This window comes from Odocoileus virginianus, chromosome 23 (genome assembly GCF_023699985.2).
Source record: "Odocoileus virginianus isolate 20LAN1187 ecotype Illinois chromosome 23, Ovbor_1.2, whole genome shotgun sequence".
Taxonomy (NCBI): Eukaryota; Metazoa; Chordata; class Mammalia; order Artiodactyla; family Cervidae; genus Odocoileus; species Odocoileus virginianus.
The window spans coordinates 11522037-11546789 of NC_069696.1; the positions used below are offsets into that span (position 1 = coordinate 11522037).

The 24753-nt window shown below is 54.2% G+C and overlaps 1 protein-coding gene and 1 long non-coding RNA gene across 4 annotated transcripts in view; one reads left to right on the top strand and one right to left on the bottom strand.

The window, feature by feature from the left end:
* The window catches only part of PARVB (parvin beta), a 115314-nt gene extending 94757 nt beyond the window's left edge, over positions 1-20557 (top strand). For all 3 annotated transcript variants that reach the window (XM_070453480.1, XM_070453482.1, XM_070453481.1), the window contains exons 9-13: positions 3614-3675; positions 6664-6732; positions 10097-10198; positions 16219-16291; positions 17508-20557. In XM_070453480.1, coding sequence (XP_070309581.1) covers positions 3614-3675; positions 6664-6732; positions 10097-10198; positions 16219-16291; positions 17508-17584 — 383 coding nt within the window. In that variant the 3' untranslated portion in view covers positions 17585-20557. The remainder of the gene's footprint in view (positions 1-3613; positions 3676-6663; positions 6733-10096; positions 10199-16218; positions 16292-17507) is intronic.
* On the bottom strand, positions 11784-15303 carry LOC139030570 (uncharacterized). Its single transcript, XR_011482951.1, has 3 exons — positions 14536-15303; positions 14024-14253; positions 11784-13840 (listed from the first exon to the last, which is right to left on the bottom strand). It is a non-coding gene; the product is annotated as an uncharacterized lncRNA (long non-coding RNA).
* Positions 20558-24753: the final 4196 nt, after the last annotated feature.

Consider the following 24753-nt stretch of genomic DNA (forward strand, 5'->3'; position numbering starts at 1 on the left):
CGTGGGATCTTCCAGGCAAGAATCCTGGAGTGGGTTGCCATTTCCTTCTCCAGGAGATCTTCCCTACCCAGGGACTGAACCCGGGTCTCCCGCACTGTGGGCAGACGCTTTACCGTCTGAGCCACCAGGGGAGTACGTTTCCCTGCGTGTGCTGGGTGCTAAGTCGCTGCAGTCATGTCCGTCTCTGTGACTCTATGCACTATAGCCCCCGCCAGGGTCCTCAGTCCATGGGGTTCTCCAAGCGAGAACACTGGAGTGGGCTGCCTTGCCCTCCTCCAGGGGCTCTTCCCAACCCAGGGATCGAACCTGTGTCTCTAATGTCTCATATGCACATGCATTCGCGTACTTTACCATTAGTGCCACTTGGGAAGCCCTTGATTCTTTACCTCGCTTAATCCTTCACACTGGTGGTGAGCTGGGGTCTGTTTTCACCCCCACCTTATGGAGGGAGACGCTTTGCCTAAGTCATGGGCCCCAGGCTCTCGGCCAGATTAGTTGTCATTCCCCAGGCCTCGGCCGTGATGCCATCCGCACCCCCACCCCCAGGTGCAGGTGAGTGGGCGTGGGGGCTCCAACCTTCAGGCCCCGCGATGGCCCCCCTGCCGTCCTGCCTCTGCCGGCCCAGCGGTGGCTCGGCTAAATATACCCGGCTGACGTCAAGGCTGTTCTGCTCCTGGGGGTTTTCTTAAAAGCTGCATTTAAAGTTTGTGTTTTGCTTTGTGAAGATTTAGCTTTTTTTTTTCCCTCCCTCTTAGCAGACTGCCTTGTTGAGTATAATCGGACTTAGATGATTATAAAAATAATTTACAGCTGCTGCGGTAGAAAAGCTGGGGGGAGGGAAACCTGCGGGGTCGGGCCTTTGGGTTGCTGTTGGCCTTTAGGTGAATAAAGCGGGGTGCCCCTCTGCAGACACACGCCCCACCCCTGTGCACACGTGTGTGTACGCACCACACACACACACACTGTGCATACACACCTTCCTCTTTGCCTCTCACCTTCCTTCCTGCCGCCTGCCCCCAAGGCCAGTGGGGAGGCTACCTGGGCTGGGCCAGCTGCCTTCAGGGGCCCTGGCTGGTGGGTGCTGAGCGCCTGCCTTTGGGGGGCCGCCCCGGGGGAGTAGCTGGGACGCTTCCCCCAGGAGAGGCGCAGGCTCTGGCTCCTCGGTCATGACCTGCCTTCTTCTCGTTTCTCCCCTCTCTGTTGTTGCGGTCCTGGAGCAGGCGCTGGGTCATCTCTAGCTCTGGATCCCAGTCCCCTCCAGACAGGCGGAGGGGCTCTTCCTACCCCAGCCCTCCCCCAGACTCCACGCCGGGGGTTTGAGTTCCAGCCCCAGCTTGGATAGAGACCCAGAAACAGGGCCTCTCTGCTGGTTGAGGTTCTCTGAGCACTGACCACCCCCAGGCACCTTGCGGGGCTGGGGATCCTTGAGGACAGAAGGGGGGCCCCATGGCCTCCAGATGCCCTCCTCCCCACCTGCTCCATCCTGGCAGCGACTCCCCCACAGCCCTGGGTCCCACCCTGAGACCTCCGCCCCCCAGCCTGGGCTCCAGGCGGCCCAGGGGCTCTGCCTGGCCCTGTGTGACCCGCCACGGCAGCCTCAGGCTAGAAGCAGGCCCCGGCCCCAGACAGCCCTGCTCCTGTCTGGTCCACTGATGGCCACATCGCCCTGGCCTCTGGTGGCCTCGCAACTGAAAAAGAAGGGGCTGATTCTGTGTTAATTTGGAAGGCATGGCTGGGCCCACGAGTGGCAGGCAGGTAGAGTGGGCTGGGGTCCCTGGGACGTGGCGGGACGGGCCCCTTCTGGCCCTGTGGGTCTTCCCACAGAGGCGGACACCCCGGGGAAGAGCCGCTCGCGAGGCGTTCTGAGCAGGATTTCCTGGCTCTTTCCTTTGTTCTGAGCACCGGCTGCGGGCCCTTCACGGTTCTGGAGCCAGTGATGGTGCAGCGAAGAAGTGAGCCAGCAGTCCTGGGCTGCAAGGAGCGGACAGCCCAGTGGAGAAGTGAAAACAACGTGCTTGCAGAGAGATGGTGGTGGGTTGGTCGCTCAGCTGTGTCCGAGTCTTGCGACCCCGTGGACTATATAGCCCGCCAGGCTCCTCTGTCCATGGGATTCTGCAGGCAAGAATACTGGAGTGGGTTGCCATCTCCTCCTCCAGGGGATCTTCCCGACCCAGGGATCGCACCTGGGTCTCTTGCCTTGCAGGCAGATTCTTTACTGACAGCCGTGAGTAATTGCTATGAAAGTTGCACCAGGGTAAGGGGACAGAGAGCGGAAGTGGGGTGCTCTTTTAGAGACAGGTGATCATAGAAGGCCCCCCAGACGACCTCAAGGAGGTGAGGCTGATGAGGAACAGGTGCAGAGGCCCAGTGGTGGGCGTGTGACGGAGGGAGGTGCTGGTGGGTGGATGAGGTTTCCGGGGGGCGTGTTGAGAGGTGATGCTGAACTCGTGGACCCTATGGGCCCATGGGAGAGAGGGATTTTATTCTAAGAGTGATGAGAGAGTGATGGGGGGTTTTAGTCCCCGCAGGTGTGGGGTTCAGTTCAGTTCAGTTGCTCAGTTGTGTCTGGCTCTTTGTGACCCCATGGACTGCAGCACGCCATCCATCTCTGTCCATCACCAACTCCTGGAGTTTACTCAAACTCATGTCCATTGAGTTGGTGATGCCATCCAACTATCTCATCCTCTGTCATCCTCTTCTCCTTCTGCCTTCAATCTTTCCCAGCATCGGTCTTTTCAAATGAGTCAACTCTTTGCATCAGGTGGGCAAAGTATTGGAGCTTCAGCTTCAGCATCAGTCCTTCCAATGAACACCCAGGACTGATCTCTTTTAGGATGGACTGGTTGGATCTCCTTGCAGTCCAAGGGGACTGTCAAGAGTCTTCTCCAACACCACAGTTCAAAAATGTAAATCCATGGCTAATTCATTTCAATGTATGACAAAAACCAAAAAAAAAAACCAAAAAACAAAAGCATCAATTCTTTGGCACTCCTCTTTCTTTATAGAAAGAAAGCAGGGGTGGGGAGGGGGGAGAAATGATCCAGTTTACACTTTAAAGTGGGAAGCCTGGCGTGCTGCAGCCCATGGAGTCCTAAAGAGTTGGACACAGCTTAGCGATTGAACAGCAAAACGTTAAAGGACTCACTGGGCCTTCGAGGGAGAATGGATCGGAGGGGTTGGGAGTGCAGGAGTGGGATCCATTCAACAGGAAGTTGTTGCCACCATCCCCAGGTGAGGGCTTGTTTGAGGGGGCAGCCACGACTAGCGGAGCAGGTGGTCAGGTTTATCCATCAGATGTATCGAACAAGATAAGGCATGTGGGGAAAATAGAGAGAGATTAGAATGTGATGGATGGGCGCTAGGATGTGATGTCTGAGTGCTTCCCCTGTATTCTGTGCTAAGAGGCAGAAACTCAGTTAAAGGGACCCTTCAAAGCATCTTTCCCTTGATTTTGCTCCTCGTCAGCACCTGCCTCTCGGCTCTGGCAGGAATGCAAAGGATCCCAGGCAGGTGGAACATGCCGGGGGATTAGACGCTGCTTGGTTCCGGGGATGTGCAGGGATGATCAGAGCAGCAGCCGAGTCTCCTTAAACCCTTCTCCGTGTCTCTGCAGAGCGGGACGCCTTCGACACGCTCTTCGACCACGCCCCCGACAAGCTCAGTGTCGTGAAGAAGGTGAGTTCTCGGTCATGGTGTTTCCCTCCATCTCTGGGTGTTTTTTTTTTTTTTTACAGCATGAACTCCGTGCTGGGAAAGAGGTGGGAAAATGTTTGAAATCTCTGAAATGTTTGCCACATGGATTGAAGTGTAATTATAGTCAAAAGAGTAACTGCGGTGCATAAAATTAGCACCTTTTTAACTCAGCATCTCTGCTCCTGGGTATCTTCCTGGCCACCCGCCCCGCCACTGCTGTGGAGTGAATTACCCCGCCAGCGTTGGGGGGCGGTTCATTCCGAATCAAGGCTTTTTTTCAATGTGGAAATGTTTTTCAGCGTGTAAGCCTGCTGGCTCGTGCTGGCCTCGTTACCGCAATGCTGCATCCACGATGTGCCTGGTAAACAAGCAGGCACTGTTGGCAGAGTTGTTCTGAGCTCCATTTGGCCTGTCTCCCCAGCTGGGAGCACAAAGGGGAGACAGCCTGCTGGTCGGTCTTCGATGGAAGAAGCCGCGTGAACAAGGCTCTGGAGTCGGGGGCTGGGGAATGGCCAGCTTCCAGGCTGATGGCTTTCTCTTCCCCAAGAGGAATCAAGACTCAGTACACATCAAGTTATTTGAGTGCCTACAGAATGCTCAGGAAGGCAGCGGTGGGATGGATCTCAGCTTGTAAAGTCTGAGCCCTCGACCCTGCGGAGACAGCTCTCGATCTTGGATAGTTTTCTCATACAGGTTGCTTCATGTAGGACTTCTCAGAGTCTGTAATGTGCTGACATTCTCCAAGAGGGGGCTTGGGCTTCCCTGTGGCTCAGCTGGGAAGAATCTGCCTGCAATGCAGGAGACCTGGGTTTGATCCCTGGGTTGGGAAGATCTCCTGGAGAATGGAAAGGCTACCCACTCCAGTATTCTGGCCTGGAGAATTCCATGAACTGGATAGTTCATGGGGTCTCAAAGAGTTGGACATGACTGAGCGACGTTCACTTCACTAAGAGTGGGGCTTGGTGGGGTGCATTTTTCCAAGCTTGTTTGTCTGTAGTGAGATCTGTTGATTTAAGTATACTGGGATAGAACACATTAAATTCCCATGGAACTCACATTTGGAAAATGTTGGTCCAGGCTGGGATGATGAGATTGTTGGTTCTTGAAGTGCTTTGCAGAAGTGGGCCTTCTGGGGCCGAGCCTACTTAATGTCCTTGGATAATAAGCCACACACTCTGGGCCTCAGAGCAGTACTGCCGACCCAACCCCGGCCACATCCGGCCCCTGGAACCCGTTCCCAAGAATGGATTCACAACCCATTCACATCCATGCACAAGTTGTCGTTCCACTAGTTCAGTCATGTCTGACTCTTTGCGACCCCGTGGCCTGCAGCAGGCCGTGGGGTTTTCCTGTCCATGAGATTTTCCAGGCAAGAATACTGGAGTGGGTTACCATTTCCTTCTCCAGGGGATCTTCCCGACCCAGGGATCAAACCACCCTCTCCTGCCCTGGCGGGTGGATTCTTGACCGCTGAGCCACCACGGAAGCCCTGACTTGCAGTAGATCTGATTCATTCTTCGAGAAGGCGTGTTGCGGGGATCCCAGCAATGACCAAGAAAGAATCCTTTGGTTTCCCTGACACCTTCCTGCTTCCAGCCTGGCCCTTCCCCTCCCCCACACTGGGAGTTGGGTTAGTGTCTCCTGAATCCCAGAAAAAAAGCAGGCGGGCCCTGTCCAGCTCTCCAGGTCCCTCCGAGGTCACGCCCGACTCCCCTCTCCCATCCCACCCACCTCCAGCCCCCGCTGGAAGGTGCTGGAGGGCTCCCACAGGTGGACACGGCCTGGGTGGCTGCTCCGCCCACTCCACCCACTCCTACCCCCAGCCCAGGTCCTCCCCTGCCCCCTCGTCTTCCAGGGATCCACGTGCTTCTCATTGACACCCTCCCACCCGGCTGTGACATTTACATTTCATCAGCTTTGCTGTATCTCTGGATTCCCTGTTGCCTCCACTGGGTGTGTGTATGGAAAATCGTGTCCCAGACATCAGGGTAGGGCTCTGTCTTACTTACTGTCTTGCGTCCCCAGCACCGAGCAGAGTGCTGGGCACACAGTATAGTTGGGTTAGATGAATAGGAAATGACATCATGTCCGGGGTAGGGAGAGATGGGGTTGATACTGAGATTCCATTAAAGTGGGGCTTGATTACTGAGAAAAGTTGCAAGTGACAAATTTTAAACTTTTGCCAGAGAGGAGAAGCCAGTGACCCTGTGTAGGTATATACCAGGACTCAGCAAATCTCGGCGGAGAAGGCAATGGCAACCCACTCCAGTACTCTTGGTTGGAAAATCCCATGGACGGAGGAGCCTGGTGGGCTGCAGTCCATGGGGTCGCGAAGAGTCAGGACACAACTGAGTGACTTTACTTTCACTTTTCACTTTCATGCACTGGAGAAGGAAATGGCAACCCACTCCAGTGTCCTTGCCTGGAGAATCCCAGGGACGGGGGAGCCTGGTGGGCTGCCATCTATGGGGTCGCACAGAGTCAGACATGACTGAAGCGACTTAGCAGCAGCAGCAAATCTCTGAGGTCTCTTCATTTACTGAAACTCTGACGGAGGTGGCCCCAGGCAGCCTGTCTGTCTCAGTCTTTTGTAGTTCAAGGCTACATCTAGCCTACGTTAAAGCATTTAATTATCTCCCCCTGAGTGGGAGTCGTCACATCCATCTTGAGGGCGCAGATGACTCTCCTGCAGGGATGTTAAATATGGTACGTGTGCACACCACACGTTCACATGGGCTGGTGGACACAGTTGTGTGTTTCTTTACCTGCTGGGATAGATTTAGGTTTTATCTCATCAAAACCAAAGGGGATTGTAAGAACATTTCGTTTTCGACTCGGGCCTTTCATTCCAGCTAACAGGGGAGATCACGGAAGCATCTCACGAAGCCAGAGATGGCACCTGTCGCGCCCGTCCCGTGATGTGGGAGCCGAATCTCGCGCTCACGTTTCCCGTGTCTCTTTGCCTTGCAGTCTCTCATCACGTTTGTGAACAAGCACCTGAACAAGCTGAATCTGGAGGTGACGGAACTAGAGACCCAGGTGAGCCGTGTTCTGGGCTGAAGGATCCTTTGTCTCGTGTGGTTTTCAGCCAGCTCTGTGACCCTCAGTGGGCCTTGTGAACAAAGCAGATAGCATTGTGTTCGTCAAACAGAGAATGTCCATCATGCAGTCGAAATAGTCCCAGCCCCAGCCCCCTGGACCTTCTCCCACACCCTCTATCTTAATTCCTGGGGCTCCTGGAACAAAACCCCTTAACTAACACATATAACCTAATAGTTCTGGAAGCCAGAAATCCCAGATCAGGGTGTCTGCTGGGCTGTTCCTTCTGAGCCTCTGGGGGTGGGGTGGGGAGGGGGGCAGGGAGGTGGTCAGGGCCAGGCCCCTCCCCCAGCTTCTGGTGGCTTGCTGGTAACTTTGGGCATTTCTTGAGTCATCAGATGTATCATCTCCATCTTGGCTTTCACATGGACCTGTATCAAATTTCCCCCCATTTTTGGTAAAAACACAGTCGTGTGGGATTAAGGCCCACCCTAATGACCTTACTTCTGCCAAGACCCTATTTCCAAGTAAGTTTACACACAGGTTCTAGTGGGGGGAGGTCAGGATTCCAACACATCTTTTCTGGTCATTGTTGTTCCGTTGCTCTGTCGTGTCCGACTCTCTGCGACCCCATGGCCTGTAGCGCGCCAGGCTTCCCTGTCCATCACCAGCTCCTGGCGCTTGCTCAAACACGTGTCCATTGAGTCGGTGATGCCCTCCAACCATCTCATCCTCTGCTGCCCGCTTCACCTCCTGCCCTCCATCTTTCCCAGCATCAGGGACTTCTTTGGGGCAGGGATGCAATTCAACACAGCACCCTCCAAGGTGCCGGCACCCCCACCGAAGAGCTTCTGCGTGTGTGGGTCCCTCAGGCTAGGAAGTGTAGCTGCCTCTGCTTATGCTTCTTTTTTTTTTTTAATTTTAAAAATTTTTGGCTGCGCAGCATGTGGAATCTATTTCCCCGACCAGGGATCGAACTCGAGCCCCCTGCAGTGGGAGTGAGGAGTCTTACTTAACCTCTGGACCACCAGGACGTCCCTGGCGCCCTCTGCTTCTGCTGTCCGTGGCCGTCTACCCTGAGTGCTTAGCCAGCAAATGCTGGCTGGCGTCCCTCTAGTGAATACACACCACATATTTCTCCTGCCGCAAGTGTAGAAAGTATACCTCCCCACCCCCACTCAGAGAGAAAGCTGCAGCGTGAAAATATGTTTTGAGCACTCGACAAGCATTAAAGGCAAAATATAATTTCCCCAGGATTAGCTGGGTGCTTGTTTGACGTCTTTCCCGTTCTCAGTGCCCGTCTCTCTAATGTGCAACTGATCCTTCTTAAACCCCTGGGTGATTGTGTTCATTCCTTCCTCTTTCTTTAACTTTTCTCATTTGCTTTTCTAATTAAAAAAGTAATTCAGGTTCATTGTAGAAATGTCTGAAAATGCAGATAACCAAAACAAATAAAAATCACCCGTAATCCCCTCACCCGGAGATAACGGCGCTAGGGGTTTACTACAGATCGTTTCTCTACACGGATGGCTCCAAGCGGGCAGCTCGCTCTATGTTTGAAAGCTGAATGGTCCATTTTTTAACGTATATATTTATTTGTGTTTTGTTTGCAAGAACACTTTTTTTTTTAGCATTTACTAATATTGCACATTTAGCCTCTGATTATTTGCGGCTTGATGTGTTAACAGTCCAGAAGTGTACTCATTTGAAGAGGAACCATCCTTTTAGTCTGCCCCTGCCCCAACTCCCTCACCATTCTCTCCAGAGGTAACCAACTGCAGTTAACGGTTGGGTGTGCATTTTTCTAGATGGTTTGTATGCATGAGTGTGTTTTTTGAAATGGCTGTGGGTCATTTTTTTTTTTTTTTGTAAAACAGCTGTTTTGCAAAGTGTTACTTAATAGTGTGGGCATCTTTTTGTGTGACTGAGTGGGTTTCTGTCGCATCCCTTTTGTGTTGTCTGGCCTGTCTGTGTTCTTCACTTTAGTAGCTGCCTCCTATTCTGCGTGTCATTAAATCCAGTCCTTGTGATGGGACGTTTCCTGATCTGGTAAAAAGCGGTACAACCAGTATCTTTGCACACAGCCGTTTATGCCTTTATCTGCTTCCTCAGGATAAACTCCTACAAACGGGGTTGTTAGAGCAAAGGTTGGGAGTTACACGGAGGGCCCGGAAGCTTGGCCCACCTGAAACTCTCATTGGCGGGGGTGAGAACCCACATCCTCGCCAGCTGTCCGTAATGGTCACTGCCCAGCTGGCCCTGCCTGCCGCTAGCAACAGCCACACATCTGAGGCTGAATCCTGAACTTAAATTTGCATTGATGTCTGTTTGCTCTGTATGACATCATTTGTTCCTGTCACTGCACGGTGTGAAGTCACGGGGCTTCCAAAGCAGCGCTAGTGGTAAAGAACGCTCCTGCCAGGGTAGGAGACGTACGAGAGCCAGGTTCGATCCCTGGGTCAGGAAGATCCCCTGGAAGAGGGCATGGCAACCCACTCCAGTAAGTCTTGCCTGGAGAATCCCATGGACAGAGAAGCCTGGTGGGCTACAGTCTTAAGGGGTCGCAAAGAGTCAGACACAACTGAAGCGACTTGACAAACACACATGAAGTAATATCCTAAAAATAGTTTGAGCCAGTGATCCACCAAAAGAGATACCCAGCCCTCGAAATGCAGATCTTTCTTTTTGTTGTTGCAAAGGACTGTATTTTCATAAGTATGTTCGTTGTTAAACTTCTGATGTCCTGCAAGTCAATGAGAACTGGGCTCCAGTTCTTGCCCTGGGTGTGTGTTTGTGTGTGTTTTCTCCTTTTTAAAAGCACTTTCAGATTGTGGGGCAGCTTCTGAGCTTCTGTGACACTGAGCCAGTTCCTCAACCTCTCTGAGCTTCTCCCCACTTGTTTAAACTGGAAATAAGTCAGTCTCATTTAAAAGCCTGTGACGAATGTCAGCAGGCACGTGTAGCCAGTGGAAACTGTATTGGACCACACGGTTTTAGAATCTGGAGGCTGGGTTTGTCACAAGTCCTTGATCTGCAGTAGATGTCCTCTGGGAAGGCTGGTGGGCAGGTCCTGCCTCCCCTCTCCGCACCCAGGGTCCCCACGGCCACCCTGAGAGATGGGACCAGCGTTATCCCCTAGGTCAGTGGTCTGGTCCTCCCCACTCAGCCGCACTTCATGTCATCATGTACAGTCTCAAGTGCCCACTTTGCACCCTGGTCCTTCACCTGACTGCAGGCTCAAGTTCCTCAACAAGAGGTGGATTCTTTTTTTTCAACTCTAAAACACTTTTCCTCCGTTTGAGTGGCGGCAGAGCCTTTGCTGACTCCGTGTACGGCCCAGAACATCACGCGTGTTCCTCTGTAGTTTGCAGACGGCGTGTACCTGGTGCTGCTCATGGGGCTCCTGGAAGATTACTTCGTACCTCTGCACAACTTCTACCTGACCCCTGACAGCTTTGACCAGAAGGTATGTGTGTGCACGGTCTCCATCCTGGGAGTGGCCCGGGACACGCCCATCCAAGTGAGCAGCGTAGAATCCCCAGGCTGCTCTTTATGAAGTCCAGCCTGCCAAGAAAATGGTGTGGTGATGACATGTGACCCTCGGGAAAGGAAGGAGCCCCGTGGGCAGTGCCTAATGCATCCAGGGGTTGTGTGCCACGTTCTCATTGGACTCTTTCCCTGGGACGATGCTGGTCTTAATAATTGTGGCCGAATGTCAGTAGAGTTGCAAATCCTTCCCCTGGTTGTGCCACGTAGTCTGCCTTCAGCTTCATGAGCTTCCTAGACACCATCTTCAGTGTCTGCACAAAGTCCATGGAGAGGCTGTGATGCCAGTCTCCCTGTTTTCCACTTTGGGGCGATCCGTTTGTTTCTTTTTGGCTATTAAAACAATAAGGTATCATGTGAATATATTGTTGTTCAGTAGCTAAGTCGTGTCCGAATCTTTGACCCCCATGGACTACAGCATGCCAGGCTTCCCTGTCCTGCACTAACTCCCAGAGCTTGCCGAAGCTCACATTCATTGAGTCGGTGATGCCATCCAACCCTCTCATCCTCCGTCACCCCCTTCTCCTCCTGCCTTCACTCTTTCCCAGCATCAGGGTCTTTTCCAATGAGTCGGCTCTTCGAATCAGGTGGCCAAAGTATTGGAGCTTCAGCTTCAGCATCAGCATTAGTCCTTCCAATGAATAGTCAGGGTTGATTTCCTTTAGGATTGACTGGTTTGATCTTGCTGTCCAAGGGACTCTCAAGAGTTTTCTCCAACACCTCAGTTCAAAAGCATCAATTCTTTGGCACTCAGCTTTCCTTGGAGAAGGAAATGGCAACCCACTCCAGTATTCTTTTTTTTTTTTTTTTTTTGATATTTTTCTAAGAATTTTTTATTTCAAATTTATAGGCAGCAGCAGAAAAAGTTGAGACAGAGAAATCCAACATTCTTTAAAATCTTGATAAGAATAGTCAATGAAAACTGTTCAGTAAATTAAAGGATTAAAAGAAACATGTAAATATGATAAATTGTCTTTCAGAAACCTATTTAGAAGATTTATTATCTAGGGATTTGTCTTTCATTAGGCAAATTAATCTAGAAGAAAAGAATAACTAAAAGATTGATAATTTTTAAGTGAATGTTATCCAGTTATATAAAGATATAATGGGGACAAGCCCTGAGCTGTGTAACCAACATTTTGATTTTTAGTTTTCTGTTTTTGGTTTTTCCTATGAAAGCACCTCTAGGAATTGAAACTATCAATTGCAATATTAATAGTAAGAATGATTCCATGATGGAATGGCATAATTTCCCTCCTCAGTTCCATCAATTCTGGCATTTTTAAATCAATGTCACCTAAAATCAATGCCAACACCCCACCAAGCAGCTGCTGCCAAGTCACTTCAGTCGTGTCCAGCTCCGTGCGACCCCATGGACAACAGCCCACCAGGCTCCTCTGTCCACGGGATTCTCCAGGCAAGAATACTGGAGCCCACTCCAGTGTTCTTGCCTGGAGAATCCCAGGGACGGAGGAGCCTGGTGGGCTGCCGTCTGTGGGGTCGCACAGAGTCGGACACGACTGAAGTGACTTAGCAGCAGCAGCAGCGGTCTTCCTCATGGTCCAGCTCTCACACCCATACATGGAAAAACCATAGCTTTGACTATATGGACCTTTGATGTCTCTGCTTTTTAATATGCTGTCTAGGTTGGTGATAGCTTTCTTTCCAAGGAGCAAGCGTCTTTTAATTTCATGGCTGTGCAGTCACCATCCGCAGTGACTTTGGAGCCCAGGAAAATATAATCTGTTATTGTTTCCACTTTTTCCCCATCTATTTGCCATGAAGTGATGGGACTAGATGCCATGATCATGAATATGTAAATATAAATGTATATATGTTTTCATTCCTGTGGATTGTTTTCTAGGAAAATCCTCAAAGAGGATTGTTTGGGTCAAAGGGCATGGCCTTCACATTTGGGACACTCTTGTGACCAGGTGTTTACCTCCTGCCAACAGCTTCCACAGGTCCAGCTGTCCCAGCAGTGTTTAGTTCCTCGCCGTCAGAAACCTGGCTCGTGGACTGACGGTATTGCTTGAACTCGAGAGCATCTGTCATTTTATTTTCCCGAAGTGCTAGACCCATGAGTGAGGGAGGCAGCCAGAGACGCATCCGGAAGTCGGGCCAGTGTTTACCAATCAGCCTGCTTCTGGCATCTCGAGGGCGGCTTGCTCGCGGCCAAATGTCGCTGCCGTCTGGCCCGCTGAGATGGATCAGAGCAGATCAGCGAGGTTCTGGCACGTTCCCCTCCTTGGAGTGCAGAGGGGGCGAGGGTAGGGGGGAGTGCTCGGGGCTAGTCAGGAGGCAAGAAGACAGACAGCTTGATCACGCAGCTCATCTTGCATTTCTTGCCCATGTAGCTGGCTGCGGAAGGATTTCTGTTTGTTTGTTTTTTAACCTGGACCATTTCTAAAGTCTTTATGGATGTGTTACAATATTGCTTCTGTTTGATGTGTTGGTTTTTTTGGCTGCAAGGCATGTGGGATCTTTTGATCCCATATCCCCTGCACTGGTAGGCAAAGTCTTAACCACTGAACCGCCAGGGAGGTTTCCAGAAGTCTTAGCCACTGAACCGCCAGGGAAGTTCCCAGAAGCATTGTTCTGGAGAGATCTTTTCTTTGTTCAAATGAGCACGAAGGCTGCTGAGAAGGGTGAAGTCAGCCAAGCCAACTGGAGCTGGGCTTCTTTCTGGGACAGGCTCTGTGCAGTAGCAGGGGCGGCCCCTCCCAGCCCTGGCCTCCTTTCCTCTGAGACGGGACAAGTCTCTGTCCATCACCCTCTGGCCTGGGAGGCTCAAAGCCTGTTTGGTCCCCTTCACCTCTGAGCGGGAGACGGGTGGCTGCTGTAGGGGACAGCATCCCGTGTGGTGTGAGACCGTCAACGCTTGGAGGGTCCGGTGGTGGCCCGAGGGCCTCCAGAGCTCTCCTGGCTGGAAGCTGGCATTCTGGAGGGTTCTTCTCCAGCCGTGTTAGCCCCCAGCCCCACCCCTGGATTTGTTCCCTTCCTCCCAATGAGTGATGGTCTCCTGGTACCACCAGGAGCTTCCTCATTAGCCATGGGGCTTACTAACCTCCAGGTCCTCCAACCACCTCGCAGATGATGGCCTTTTCCTGCTGCACAGATCTGAACCCCCTTCCGGTCAGGGCCAGACACCTCGTCCCAATGTGGCCGGGCAGTGGTGACACGTGCCGAGGGACCCTCTCGAAGCATCCCCGGGACCCCAGACTCTGCCAGGCACTGAGAATCCTTGTAGCAGTGACAGGAGACTGAGATCAGTGAGCAAATCCTAGATGTATCATGGGCATGTGCTTTTAAACGATCGCACTGGAGTTTAAAAAGATGAGATGGGACGTCTCTGACCCTGAGATTCCTGCAAACAACTGAACGGCCCCATTGAACCATCTCAGAGGCATGGGTACTACCCACGCTTCTTGTTTGAGGCCCACCGTTGAGCCTTGCTCTGTGCAGGTCACTTTGCTGGGTACCTTGGGTCTGTGGTCATCTTCTGGAAGATTCTGCAGTGTCCCTCTCTCTCTGGGAGTGGCCTGTGTTCTGGAGGTTATTCCTGGAAGCAAGTCCCAGAAAGGGCTTTGCAATTTCAGGGTGCTTTCCAATTTGTTCCATCATCAGAGTCCCTGTCCCCGGGAGAGGAAAGGGGTCCTCAGGGTGGAGATGGATCACAGTCAGCGGGGGCGGAGTCAGGAGATCCCATTCCTTTCTGGGACCCTCTACCCTTCTCTCTCCTCACCTGGTTTTTTGAAGCTCCTTTGCATCACAGAGAGAAAGCACTTTGGGGCTTCTGCTGTGGACTGGCTCCTGGTAGCAGTGTGGGGCTTTGGGGTTCAGAGTGTGGCCTGGGTGGGGGTGGGGTCTCACTGGGTGGGGGATCACAGTCAAGGAGATGGCCCCACGTCCTGTCAGGAGGTATTTGCTCTTCTTTGTGCTGGGTCCATGGAGCCGGGCCCCGAGGGCGCTTCTCTGCAGGGGCAGAGAGGTTGTGGGGTTGAGGCTTGGCTCAGAGAGAACAAAGGAGAAAGGGGCAGTCTCCTGTCTGGTGGGTTCCTTGGACAGAGAAGAAAGCAGAGGGAAGTCTTGCTCCAAACCTATCACTGGTTGGGCTGAGCAGCTACAGAGAGGTGGGCCTCCAAAGGGTGCTCCCCCGACCTCTGCACCTCTCCGCCTCCCACACCACCATCCCCCGGCCAGCCAGTCTTTCCTTAGGGCAGGGAGGGGCCTCGTGGACTTGACCATGCTCCACACCTGTGATGGGGGTGCATCCTGCCAGCCTGGGGCCACGGAAGACGTCTGTTCCCACGTTGGGCTGACGGTCTAACCCGACACATTGCCCTGTCTCTCCCTCTTGGCCGTCCTGGCTCCATCTCGACTCCAAACCTGTTGTGTGTATGAATCAGGGATCCGGATCTCAGCTGATGGTGGAAGAGGCAGGATGCTCCCGGAGACAGGGCGCAGATTCCCATCCAGACTTGGGTGGGCTGAAGCCCGGCCCCGTCTCTCAGAGCCCGGGGACTTTCTTGGCACAGATGATGGATGTCCTCACCCGTCTCACCCAGGACCTCCTTTCGGAAGTGAGAGATTAAGACCCTCTGGTCATCTCCCATGCGTGTCCCTCCTCCAAGGCCCAGCCGGGTTCAGCCCTCTCTCCAAGGCCCAGCCGGGTTCAGCCCTCTCTCCAGGCTGGCTCCAGGCCCTGCAGGTGGGACTCTGACAGCCTGCGTCCTGTCTTCCCTCAGCGTGGCCCACGAACCTCAGATCATTTGCAGCTCACCCAGGTCTGGGTGTGAGTGGCCTGCACCCACTCTGGGGCATGTCCCGTGTGCCAGGGCCGGGGGCCTGTTTGATACTCAGCGGACGGTGGCCTCCTCTACATCTCTGAGCGCTACCCACCCAGTGCCCCTGTGGCCTGGAAGCTTCTCTGCTGTGCCCTGAGCTCTCGTGGTCTTGACGAACGGAGGAGTATTTTGCCAAGTGTCTCTTTCCTGGTTAATCATTAAACCACTTTGCAGGCAAACTTATTGTGTTTCTGATTCATTGGCAGGGAAATCATGAAAATGTTACTGTTTAAAGGTTGTTTGATTACAGGAGAGCCCTGAAGTCCTTTCCAGCTCTGACATCTGTGACTTATTTTGTTTTTTGGTTTCCCCACCCGCCTGTCTTCCCCCACCTCCCACTTCGCTCGAAGCAGACTTCTGGTTGGCTGTGCTTGGGTTGATCGCCAGTGTCTTCATGGCGGCTCTGTGCCTAACCTCTGCGGCAGAAATGTGCAAACTTTGAGCCTCCTTGGGGGCCGAGCGCAGATGTGTCCCCCTTTCCAGGGCATCGTGCAGGTTGAGGGCCATGCAACAGCCACCAGGGGCCTGACTTCAGTTCCAGCAGCGTCCACGGCCCCTGCTCTGGGTCAGGGCTACTGATATACCCCTGCTGAGGGCACGCCGTCACTCGGCTGGCTTGAGGCCCTTCTGACAGACAGCAGGGGACTGCTGTGTGCTGGGGACAGGGCCCGGGGCCAGGTGCCTTCGGGAGGTGACTTGCCCTCTCTGAGCCTCAGGTCCTCAGCTGTAAAAGGAAGCTGCCGTTACTTGTCTTCACGTGGGCGTGTCGGGGCCTGGAGACCCCCAACCCCCCAGGGCAGCTTCTTGCCCTCCTCTCCTTCCTGCGTCTCCCGGCCATGCCCTCATCTCTGGGAAGGGGAGTGAGGACCACTCAGCGGATGTGTGTTGCCCTCAGCAGACTCCCTCCCCCTCCCTCTGCCCACCCTGGGTCCTGCCCTGGGCACCCCTGGTCCTTGTGAGCCGAGTTGTTCCAAAGGCTCCCCCTGTCCACACTTGCTTCCAGCCCCTTGGAAGAAAATCGGTGGAGGTGGGGGGCAGTGGGCAGGCCTGGGACCAGTTGCGGCCCCGGCGCTAACTCTGGCTTCCTTGGCAGGTCCACAACGTGTCGTTTGCCTTTGAGCTGATGCTGGACGGAGGCCTTAAGAAGCCCAAGGCTCGCCCTGAAGGTAAAACCCTTACCCGGGTCTTCGAGGGGCTAGGGGACCGGCCGGGTCTCTCCCATCAGGCCCCGAGCGTGTGGCTCAAAGGCCAGGCTCTGCCGACCCCAGCTCCCTGTTTCCCTCGGGGCTTCGGGGACCGAGAGTCCTGTTCTGGCGAAGCCAGCAAGGCCAGTTCTTCAGTCAGCATTGACTTGGAGGCCGTGGCCTCTGCCCCACGGCCTCAGGGCTCCACTGCCCACCAGGTGCCCGTGCTCAGACCAGAGACGCTGCCTCACGTCTTGAGAGGATGCTTAGGGCTGGCTGCAGTTCATCGCCTGTCGGTCGCTGTCCTGGTGGCCCGGTGGTGCTCATGAGCCGGGCCGTGGCTCGGTCATGGCCTGTGAGGTCTGCACGGCCGTGGAGGCCAGCGGAGCCCCAGCGAGAGGCCCCCTCACTGCCGCACTGACTCCTGTGTTACATGCCCTCCACCAGGAATCGGGCGGGCAACTGAAGCCCTGGGGTGGGGGTGGTGGGGAGGGGTGCTTCTCAAAGCATCTTCCAATCCAGGGGCTGTGGCGTGGGCCCTCTAAGTCCCGATTATAACAAGTGTGCAGGTGACCCCAGTGCTTCTGGATCCCCGCCCGACAGTGACAACTTGAATCCTGGGTGGGGCATCCTCGTTAGCCTCCACCCACACCCCCTGGGAGGCCTAGCAGTCACTGTAGAATACCCATCCGGGACAGGATTTCTGTCCCGTGACCCGTGAACTGCAGCCCTCCCCAAGCCCTTGTCACAGCTCAGAGAGCAAGTGAGGAGAAGAACCAGGTGCCCGACCCCCAGGGGGACAGGGCCCCTTCCCACCAAACAAGGTGCTTGGACTTCCTGGGCCACACCTTGGTCCTGACCTCGAGCGGGTAGGACCGCGGCTGCCGCCTGCCCTGCCCCAGGAGGCCCGCAGGATGGCCCGCGGTCCCCAGTACGTGTCCTTGGCTGTCCGAGACCCTGTACCACGCAGACTTGTCTGGGCGCATCCTGGAAGGGATGAAGGAGAATCCTCGCCATCCCAGGGCTCATCCCGCGGGGCGGTAGCCTTGGGGCTCGGGCAGCGGCCTGTGAGTGGCGGGGACAGCGAGAGTGCTCTGCGGGGGACATGAATGGTATCCCCCACGTCTCCCAGGTGTTGGCACCAGGACTTGGGGCGCCTTCTCTCACCCGCCGTGGCTTCTCTGTTTTCCTTCTGCAGATGTGGTGAACCTGGACCTCAAATCCACCCTGCGGGTTCTTTACAACCTGTTCACCAAGTACAAGCACCTGGAGTGACAGCGAGGGGCAGCAGAGACCTCAGCGCGGACCACTCTTCGGGAGGTGCCCTGGCCTCCCCTCCCAGCCCGCGGTTGCTCCCCACCCCACCCCACTTTTTGTTTCTGGTAGATGCTCTTCACCTCCTTCCCCTGTAATTCCACAGCGGGCAGCATCCTTAGAAATGCAGGTTCCAAACACCAATGCTTTGTGAGTTTGCAGCCTCACCTCACCTGGGGTGCCACAGGGGGCCAAGTCTCTTGTTTATCAAAAGATGGAAAAGAAAAAAAAAACCCGGAACCCTGACCCTCAGCCCCTGGGAGGCGGCAGAGGGGTGCCTGGCATTCCAGCTGACAGCTGCCAGCGATCACATGTCGTCAGAAACGCACGGCAGCGTTGCAGCAGGGGCGATGGCTTGACTGTCCTGGTGGCATCTCCTGGGCGGGACTCTCCCGGGCAGCCAGGCCTTTTTACAAAAAATGCATTTTGCTGTTTGAAAAAAATTCCCTCTGAGCTCCCGGAAGCCTCAGCTGCGACCGGAGTGTCCACTCGCAGCCTTGTTCCTTGGCCGCTCCGAGCAGTTTGCATTTCGCTTTTGTGCAGATGTCTGGGACCCAGCGGACCCAGTGGCCACGGTCCGTGGGAGGAAGTGTTTCTGAGGCGTTTCTTCATCTCTTGCTGCGGCTGAGTGGGCTGTGTCGGAGCTGGCTCTAAAAGGCAGCTGGAGACAGCTCCGCTGGGAAGTCTCCAATCCCAAAGGCTCTGTTTGAGGATGGATGCCTTTCCAAAAACCTTTGGAAAGCAGGGTGTTTCAGTTTGCTGGGGCTGCCGTAACAGAGTGCCTGGGTTGGGGGGTGGGTTAGAGCCTGGACATTTATTGTCTCAGTTCTAGAGGCTGGAGGTCGAGATGGTGGTGTCAGCAGAGCAGGTGCCTTTGGATCCTCCTGGGCTTGTAGACGGACGCCGTCTTCCCTCGCTTCCTACGCCTCTCCCCACTGTGTGTCTCATCTCTTACAAGGACACCAGGCAGACCGGATTGGGGTGGACCCTAATGGCCTCATGGTACCTTAATTACCTCTGTGAAGACCCCTGTCCCCAAATACCGTCACCTTCTGAGGTCTTGGGGGTTAGGACTTCAATATGTGGGTTCTGGGGTGGGGGGGGTCACAGCTCAGCCTGTGAGAGGGGAGGTGCAGTGTTCACCTCTGTCCTCCGCCAGTCCCAGCTTTCTGCAGCCTGTGGCATCCTTGGGACGCCCTGTTGAAGGAAATGCGATCCCTCATTTGCGTGCCCTTCACCCCTCGCCTGCCTTGTCTCAGGAGAGAAAGGGGCACCCCTCGGCTGGGTCTCGGGCAGGTCCTCCACCGGGTCACCCCCACCTCCCTGTGGAGCCGGGGTTCTTGGGCTGGCTGGACCCCCTGGGTTTGCTCAGCACCCTGGCAACATGGGCCTTTCTCTTCTGTGATATTCGCCTTCCCGCTGCAGGTCAGAGCTGTTGAGCACGTCGTTACTCTTACATTGCGTACCAGTGCTCAGGACTTAAAGAACAGCTGCCTCTTCCGCCTGGGCTCGGGCGGCTGCCAGCCTGGGGCCGGGTTCAGAATAGCCAATTTGATGGAGGAGGTTACCCAGCAGGGGAAAGAAATAATTAAAACGGCATTATGGCGTCTCCTGCGGGAGGCGGTGACATTAAAGATCCACATTGACAAAATAGCTGAGGCTGGAACGTTCTGTGCCGCCTTCATTACACGCGCGGATCCATGGTGCCAGGGAGGCGGAGGCCCCTCCATCTGGCGGGGCGATGCCAATTCCTGGGGGCCTGCGGGGGTGGGGGTGGGGGTGAAGGAGGGGAGGCCGGCGTTTGGAAAGAAGCCTGGGGTCTTCAGCCCAGGTGGGCAGCACCCCCCCCCCCCCACCGGCCTGTTTCCACACCCTGAAGGTCAGGGTGAGGGGCATTGGTTCTTCTGGGGAGGGAGGTGGTGATGGGGTTCAACTCCCAAGGCAGTGAGCCCACTTCAAGCCCTCTTGTGTTTTAGGCAGGAGAGTAACAGGAAGGATAAATATGTGAGAAACCTATAGACAGGCACTTTTATCTCGTAATGCTGACTCTTTAAAGCCCTGCTCCAGCAAAGCATGTCGTCTGGTCTCCAAATTACTTTTTCTCAAAACCGGCGGGAAGGCATGGGCGTGCCTTCCGCCCACCTGTGCAGGCCCCCTGGGGCCGTCCGCTTCATTCTCCCCATCCGCTGTCTGGACTGAACCCGAATTGAAAGCGTCTGTGGGGTGAGGGCTGGGAAGCAGTTCTGAGGCTGAAGCCAGGGTGACCTCTGAAGTGGCTAGATTCCTCCTCTTGGGATCCACCCGTTGTCCCTGGTGGCCTGGGGACAACAGCTGTCAGGACGTGAGTGTCAGGGCCTGGGACATCCCCGCTGCGAGGCCCACACACTGCAGCATCTTCTGGGGAAACTGCAGCAACAGAAACTACTTTCTTTTGACACTTGCTGGGAGTTCCTTGGACGGCAAAAGCTTCCCTCTTAGTCCTTAAATGAGGAAAGTTCTAGAAACCTTCCTCCTGCACTGATTCCCATTTGTAGTGAATGGCCTCCCCCACTTTGCCCCAAAGAGGGACCTTCATCCACAGGAGCTAAGTGAAAACAAGTTCATCGGTGCCCATGCCGTGATGGGTAAAGGTCCTGAAATCCCTCCTCTTATTGTTCTCCAGATGGCCTGTCTTTTGAATGCCCTCCCCTCCACTGGTTTTGGGGCGCCTGCTTGCAGCTCTGGTTCCCCCTCAAACACGATATCATGAAGCGCTGAGCCCAGAGCCCCACGTGCCCTGAGGTCCTAACTGGATGTGACACAAGAGCTGTGTTGTTTTAAAGCAGCCAAATCCTCTTGCCCAATTTGTGTGCCAGTATCCTCGTGTCCTTGATTTGTTTTAAGCGGTGTTTACTTTGGATTTCTGGGTATTAAATAAAAGCCACTGAAACCCTGGCTGTGTTGTCAACCTACCCTGCGGGCTGGCGGCGGGAGCCGGCTTTCCGGATGGCGTGTGGTGGTTTACCCCAATAAAGGCCGCTGCCTCTGTCTGGGTGCCTGGCTTTCTTTTGAGCCTTTAGCCGTCACGCTGGACCCATGACACCAGCACAGCCCCACTTCCCCGACGGACGAGGGGGGAGCCAGCTTGCGTCCTGGGCGGGAAGGGTCCCCGGGGCGGGGGAGCTGCACCAAGGGTTTCCTGGGCAGGAGTAGAGGCTGGCGGCTCACAGTGGCTGAGTCACAGTGATGAACAGAGCAGGCGAGTCTGCCCAGGCGCCTGGTTCCAAACCCGAGCGAGAGATGCCAGTGGCCAGTGGCACGAGCTGCTACAGGGCTCTGGTGCCCTCCCTACCCTTCGGGGCCAGGGACCCTGAGGTGACCCCCAGCGGGGCCAGATCACCGGGGTTTCATGCTGGTCCTGCTGTCAACCCTCCCCGCAGCAGTCATGGGATACTTCAGGTGCATCGAACTTTTCTCCTCGTCAGAATGAAAATGGTGACTGAACGTGCGGCTAGCCTGGGGAGGGAGGCAGCAACACTTTAAACATGCTGAAAGTGATAAGCTGTTGCTGCAAAGATCCTGGGCTTTTGGAGAAAGACCTGAGTTCACGTTTGGCTTTGTTCCCACGTGACTGCTGGCGACGTCACGAACCCAGAGTTTTCCAGAGGGCAAGTGTGCTCAATTGCTCAGACGTGTCCAACCCTTCGTGACTGCGTGGACTAGCACCCCGCCAGGCTCTTCTGTCCATGGGATTTTCCCGAAAAGAATACTGGAGTGGGCTGCCATTTCCTCCTCCAGGGGAATCTTCCCAACTCAGGGATCAAACCCACGTCTTCTGCATTGGCAGGCGGATTCTTTACCACGGAAGCAAGCCCCTGACTGTCACCATATTTATTGCTCCCTTCCTTAAAATACTGATGAAGGTGGTTGTTCTCCACCACCCCCAGCCCTCATATTTGGCAACATCAGAACACAGTTTGGGTTGTGGAACAGGAGGAGGTGGGGAGGCGCAGGTGGTGGGTGTGGTCCCAGGGGGCTGGTAAGCATTCCAGGACACGCAGGAAGGCTCCCCCAGCTCAAAAGGTCTACTGGTGCTGAGCGTGAGAAACCCACTGTGAATCGCCAGCTCCTCGAGTCTGTCTTCCCAGTGGTTTACTTGGATGGGATTATCTATTAGTACTGATGAGGCTAAAGCTTCGTCCTGCAGCAGTTCTTCAGGCCAGCAACAGTGCCCTGTGTCCCAGGGGAGTCTTCTGGTTGGTCTTGTTTTGGGAAACGTTCCTCGAGGGCTTGTCAAAGTAGCCAGGGACAGCAGCCATGGAGAGAGAGACAAGCGTGTGGATCATTCCCAGGGAGAAGCACAATGACGGAGGGGCCCGGGGTGTGGCTGGGCAAGGTGAAATGCTGTCTGGGGCGAGGCAGTGAGCACTCCTGGAAAAGGATGGAGTGCCTCAGGTCCACCCGGATTGGGGGTGGGCTATCTCTAGTTGGCGTCTTTTCTGAGTTCTGTCCCCCTTCTTTCTGGCTGACCCAGTGGAAAGCCTCTGCATCCAGCCATCCCTACCCGGGGTCTGTTACTGGGTGTTGGCGGGGAGGACCACTGTTCCCATGAGGGTCTCTGCCTTGTGGTCAGTCTTTGGGGGAACCATGACATTGCATGGCCAGCTGACCTCAGCAGAATGTGTAGACCCTGAGAACTCAGAGCAGGAAGGGACCTTCTGAGGTCGTCTCGTTTAAGCCTTTCCCAGGCAGGAGCCAGCTCGGGGCTGACAGCTCAGGTCATGCACGCTGCAGGGGCGGGGACGGCTCCTTCTGCAAGGACAGCATCTTGTGCTTGGGAAGCTCAGATTCTGTGTGGTTTCGTTTCAAGTGGAAATCTGCTCCTGTGGGTATAATTTGATTCAATAAATCCTTGTTTCCCTCACTAGCGACCAGGGTTAGCCCTTACCCTGGGGTGGGATGTGGGGCCCTCCACGGGCTCAGCACAATAGGAACTTGAACTGTATTTGTGTGAGTGTGGGTGCATGCTGTCGCTTCAGTCATGTCCAACTCTGTGACCCTCTAGGCTGTATCCCCCCAGGCTCCTCTGTCCACGCGATTCTCCAGGCAAGAATACTCCTCCAGGGGATCTTCCCAACCCAGGGATCGAACCCATGTCTCCTGCATTGGCAGGTAGGTCCTTTAGCACTGGCGCCACCTAAATAAGCCTGAACCTTATTTAGTCAGTACTTATTGAGGGCCTACTGTGTGCCAAGCTGAGCCCTGAGGATGCAGCAGGGAGCAGGGTAGACAACAGCTCCTGCCTCGGGAGCTGAAGTGTGGCAGGGTGGGCAGCTAGGGTGGAGTGGGCAAAGTCAGTGCAGGCAGGGCAAGCTCTGGGTGGGAAATAAGGCCGTGATGTACTAGAAAGATGCAGGTGGTATGGGAGACTGAAGACAGAGGGATTTGGCCCATGGATCACATATCCCCCCCCCCCCCCCCCGCCCCCCTGCCCCTGTGGACCTGGGAGGGCCCTGGGGCTCGGCCCAGCAATGGGCTGAGGACAACCAGATATGGTCTCGTAAAGTGAAACTTTGAAGTCACATTGTGGATTTAAGCCCACAGCTCCCTTGCTGACACGGGCGTGCCTTCACTAACACGTGCAGGATTCTGATTTTCTGCATATGTAGAATATAGTTCACGATTTCCTCCAAGGTCACATTTCCTCCCACAGCTGCACACCCTTCCACACTTCAGCTCCTAAGGCAGGAGCTTGTGTCTACCCTGCTCCCTACTGCATCCTCAGGACTCAGCTCAGCACACAGTAGGCCCTCAATAAGTACTAACTTCAAGGTTGTTTAAATGCATTGGCATTGCACCAGATGGCCAGAAAGAACACGCCAAGAACAATGGAACATTTCACGGGACCTAGGAGTTGTCTTACAGCCTGTCCATACTGTGGACAGTTGAGCATCAGAAAGTATCAGTTCACTTCAGTTCAGTCACTCAGTCGTGTCTGACTCTTTGCGACCCAATGGACTGCAGCACACCAGGCCTCCCTGTCCATCACCAACTCCCAGAGTTTACTCAAACTTATGTCCATCCAGTCAGTGATGCCATCCAACCATCTCATCCTCTGTCATCCCCATTTCCTCCTGCCTTCAATCTTTCCCAGCATCAGGGTCTTTTCCAATGAGTCAGTTCTTTGCATCAGGTGGCCAAAGTATTGGAGCTTCAGCATCAGTCCTTCCAATGAATATTCAGGACTGATTTCCTTTAGGATGGACTGGTTGGATCTCCTTGCAGTCCAAGGGATTCTCAAGAGTCTTCTCCGACACCACAGTTCAAAAGCATCAATTCTTTTGCACTCAGCTTTCTTTATAGTCCAGTTCTCACATCCATACATGACTACTGGAAAAACCATAGCCTTGACTAGACAGACCTTTGTTGGCAAAGTAATGTCTCTGCTTTTTAATATACTGTCTAGGTTTGTCATAACTTTTCTTCCAAGGAGTAAACGCCTTTTAATTTCATGGCTTCAGTCACCATCTGCAGTGATTTTGGAGCCCCCCAAATTAATGTCTGCCACTGTTTCCCCAGCTTGCCATGTGGCCTTGCCATGTGGGATGCAGGATCTTAAGTTCTCTGACCAGGGATGGAACCCATGCTGTCTGCAAGGGGAGAACAGAGTCAACCACTGGGCCACCAGGGAAGTCCCTCATTTAACATTTTTGCTTACATAATTTCAGAGAGTCCCTTGGACTGCAAGGAGACCCAACCAGTCCATCCTAAAGGAAATCAGTCCTGAATATTCATTGGAAAGACTGATGCTGAAACAGAAACTCCAATCCTTTGACCACCTGATGCAAAGAACTGACTCATTGGAAAAGACCCTGATGCTGGGAAAGATTGAAGGCGGGAGGAGAAGGGGACGACAGAGGATGAGATGGTTGGATGGCATCACCCACTCAATGGACATGAGTTTGAGCAAACTCCAGGAGTTGGTGATGGACAGGGAGGCCTGGCATGCTGCAGTCCACGGGGTCACAAGGGGTCAGACACGACTGAGCGACTGAACTGAACTGAACTGTTTCAGACTTAGAGTAAATTTGCTGCAATGGTATAAGGAATTCTTATATTTACCCTGATCCCCATAAACATGAACATTTTAC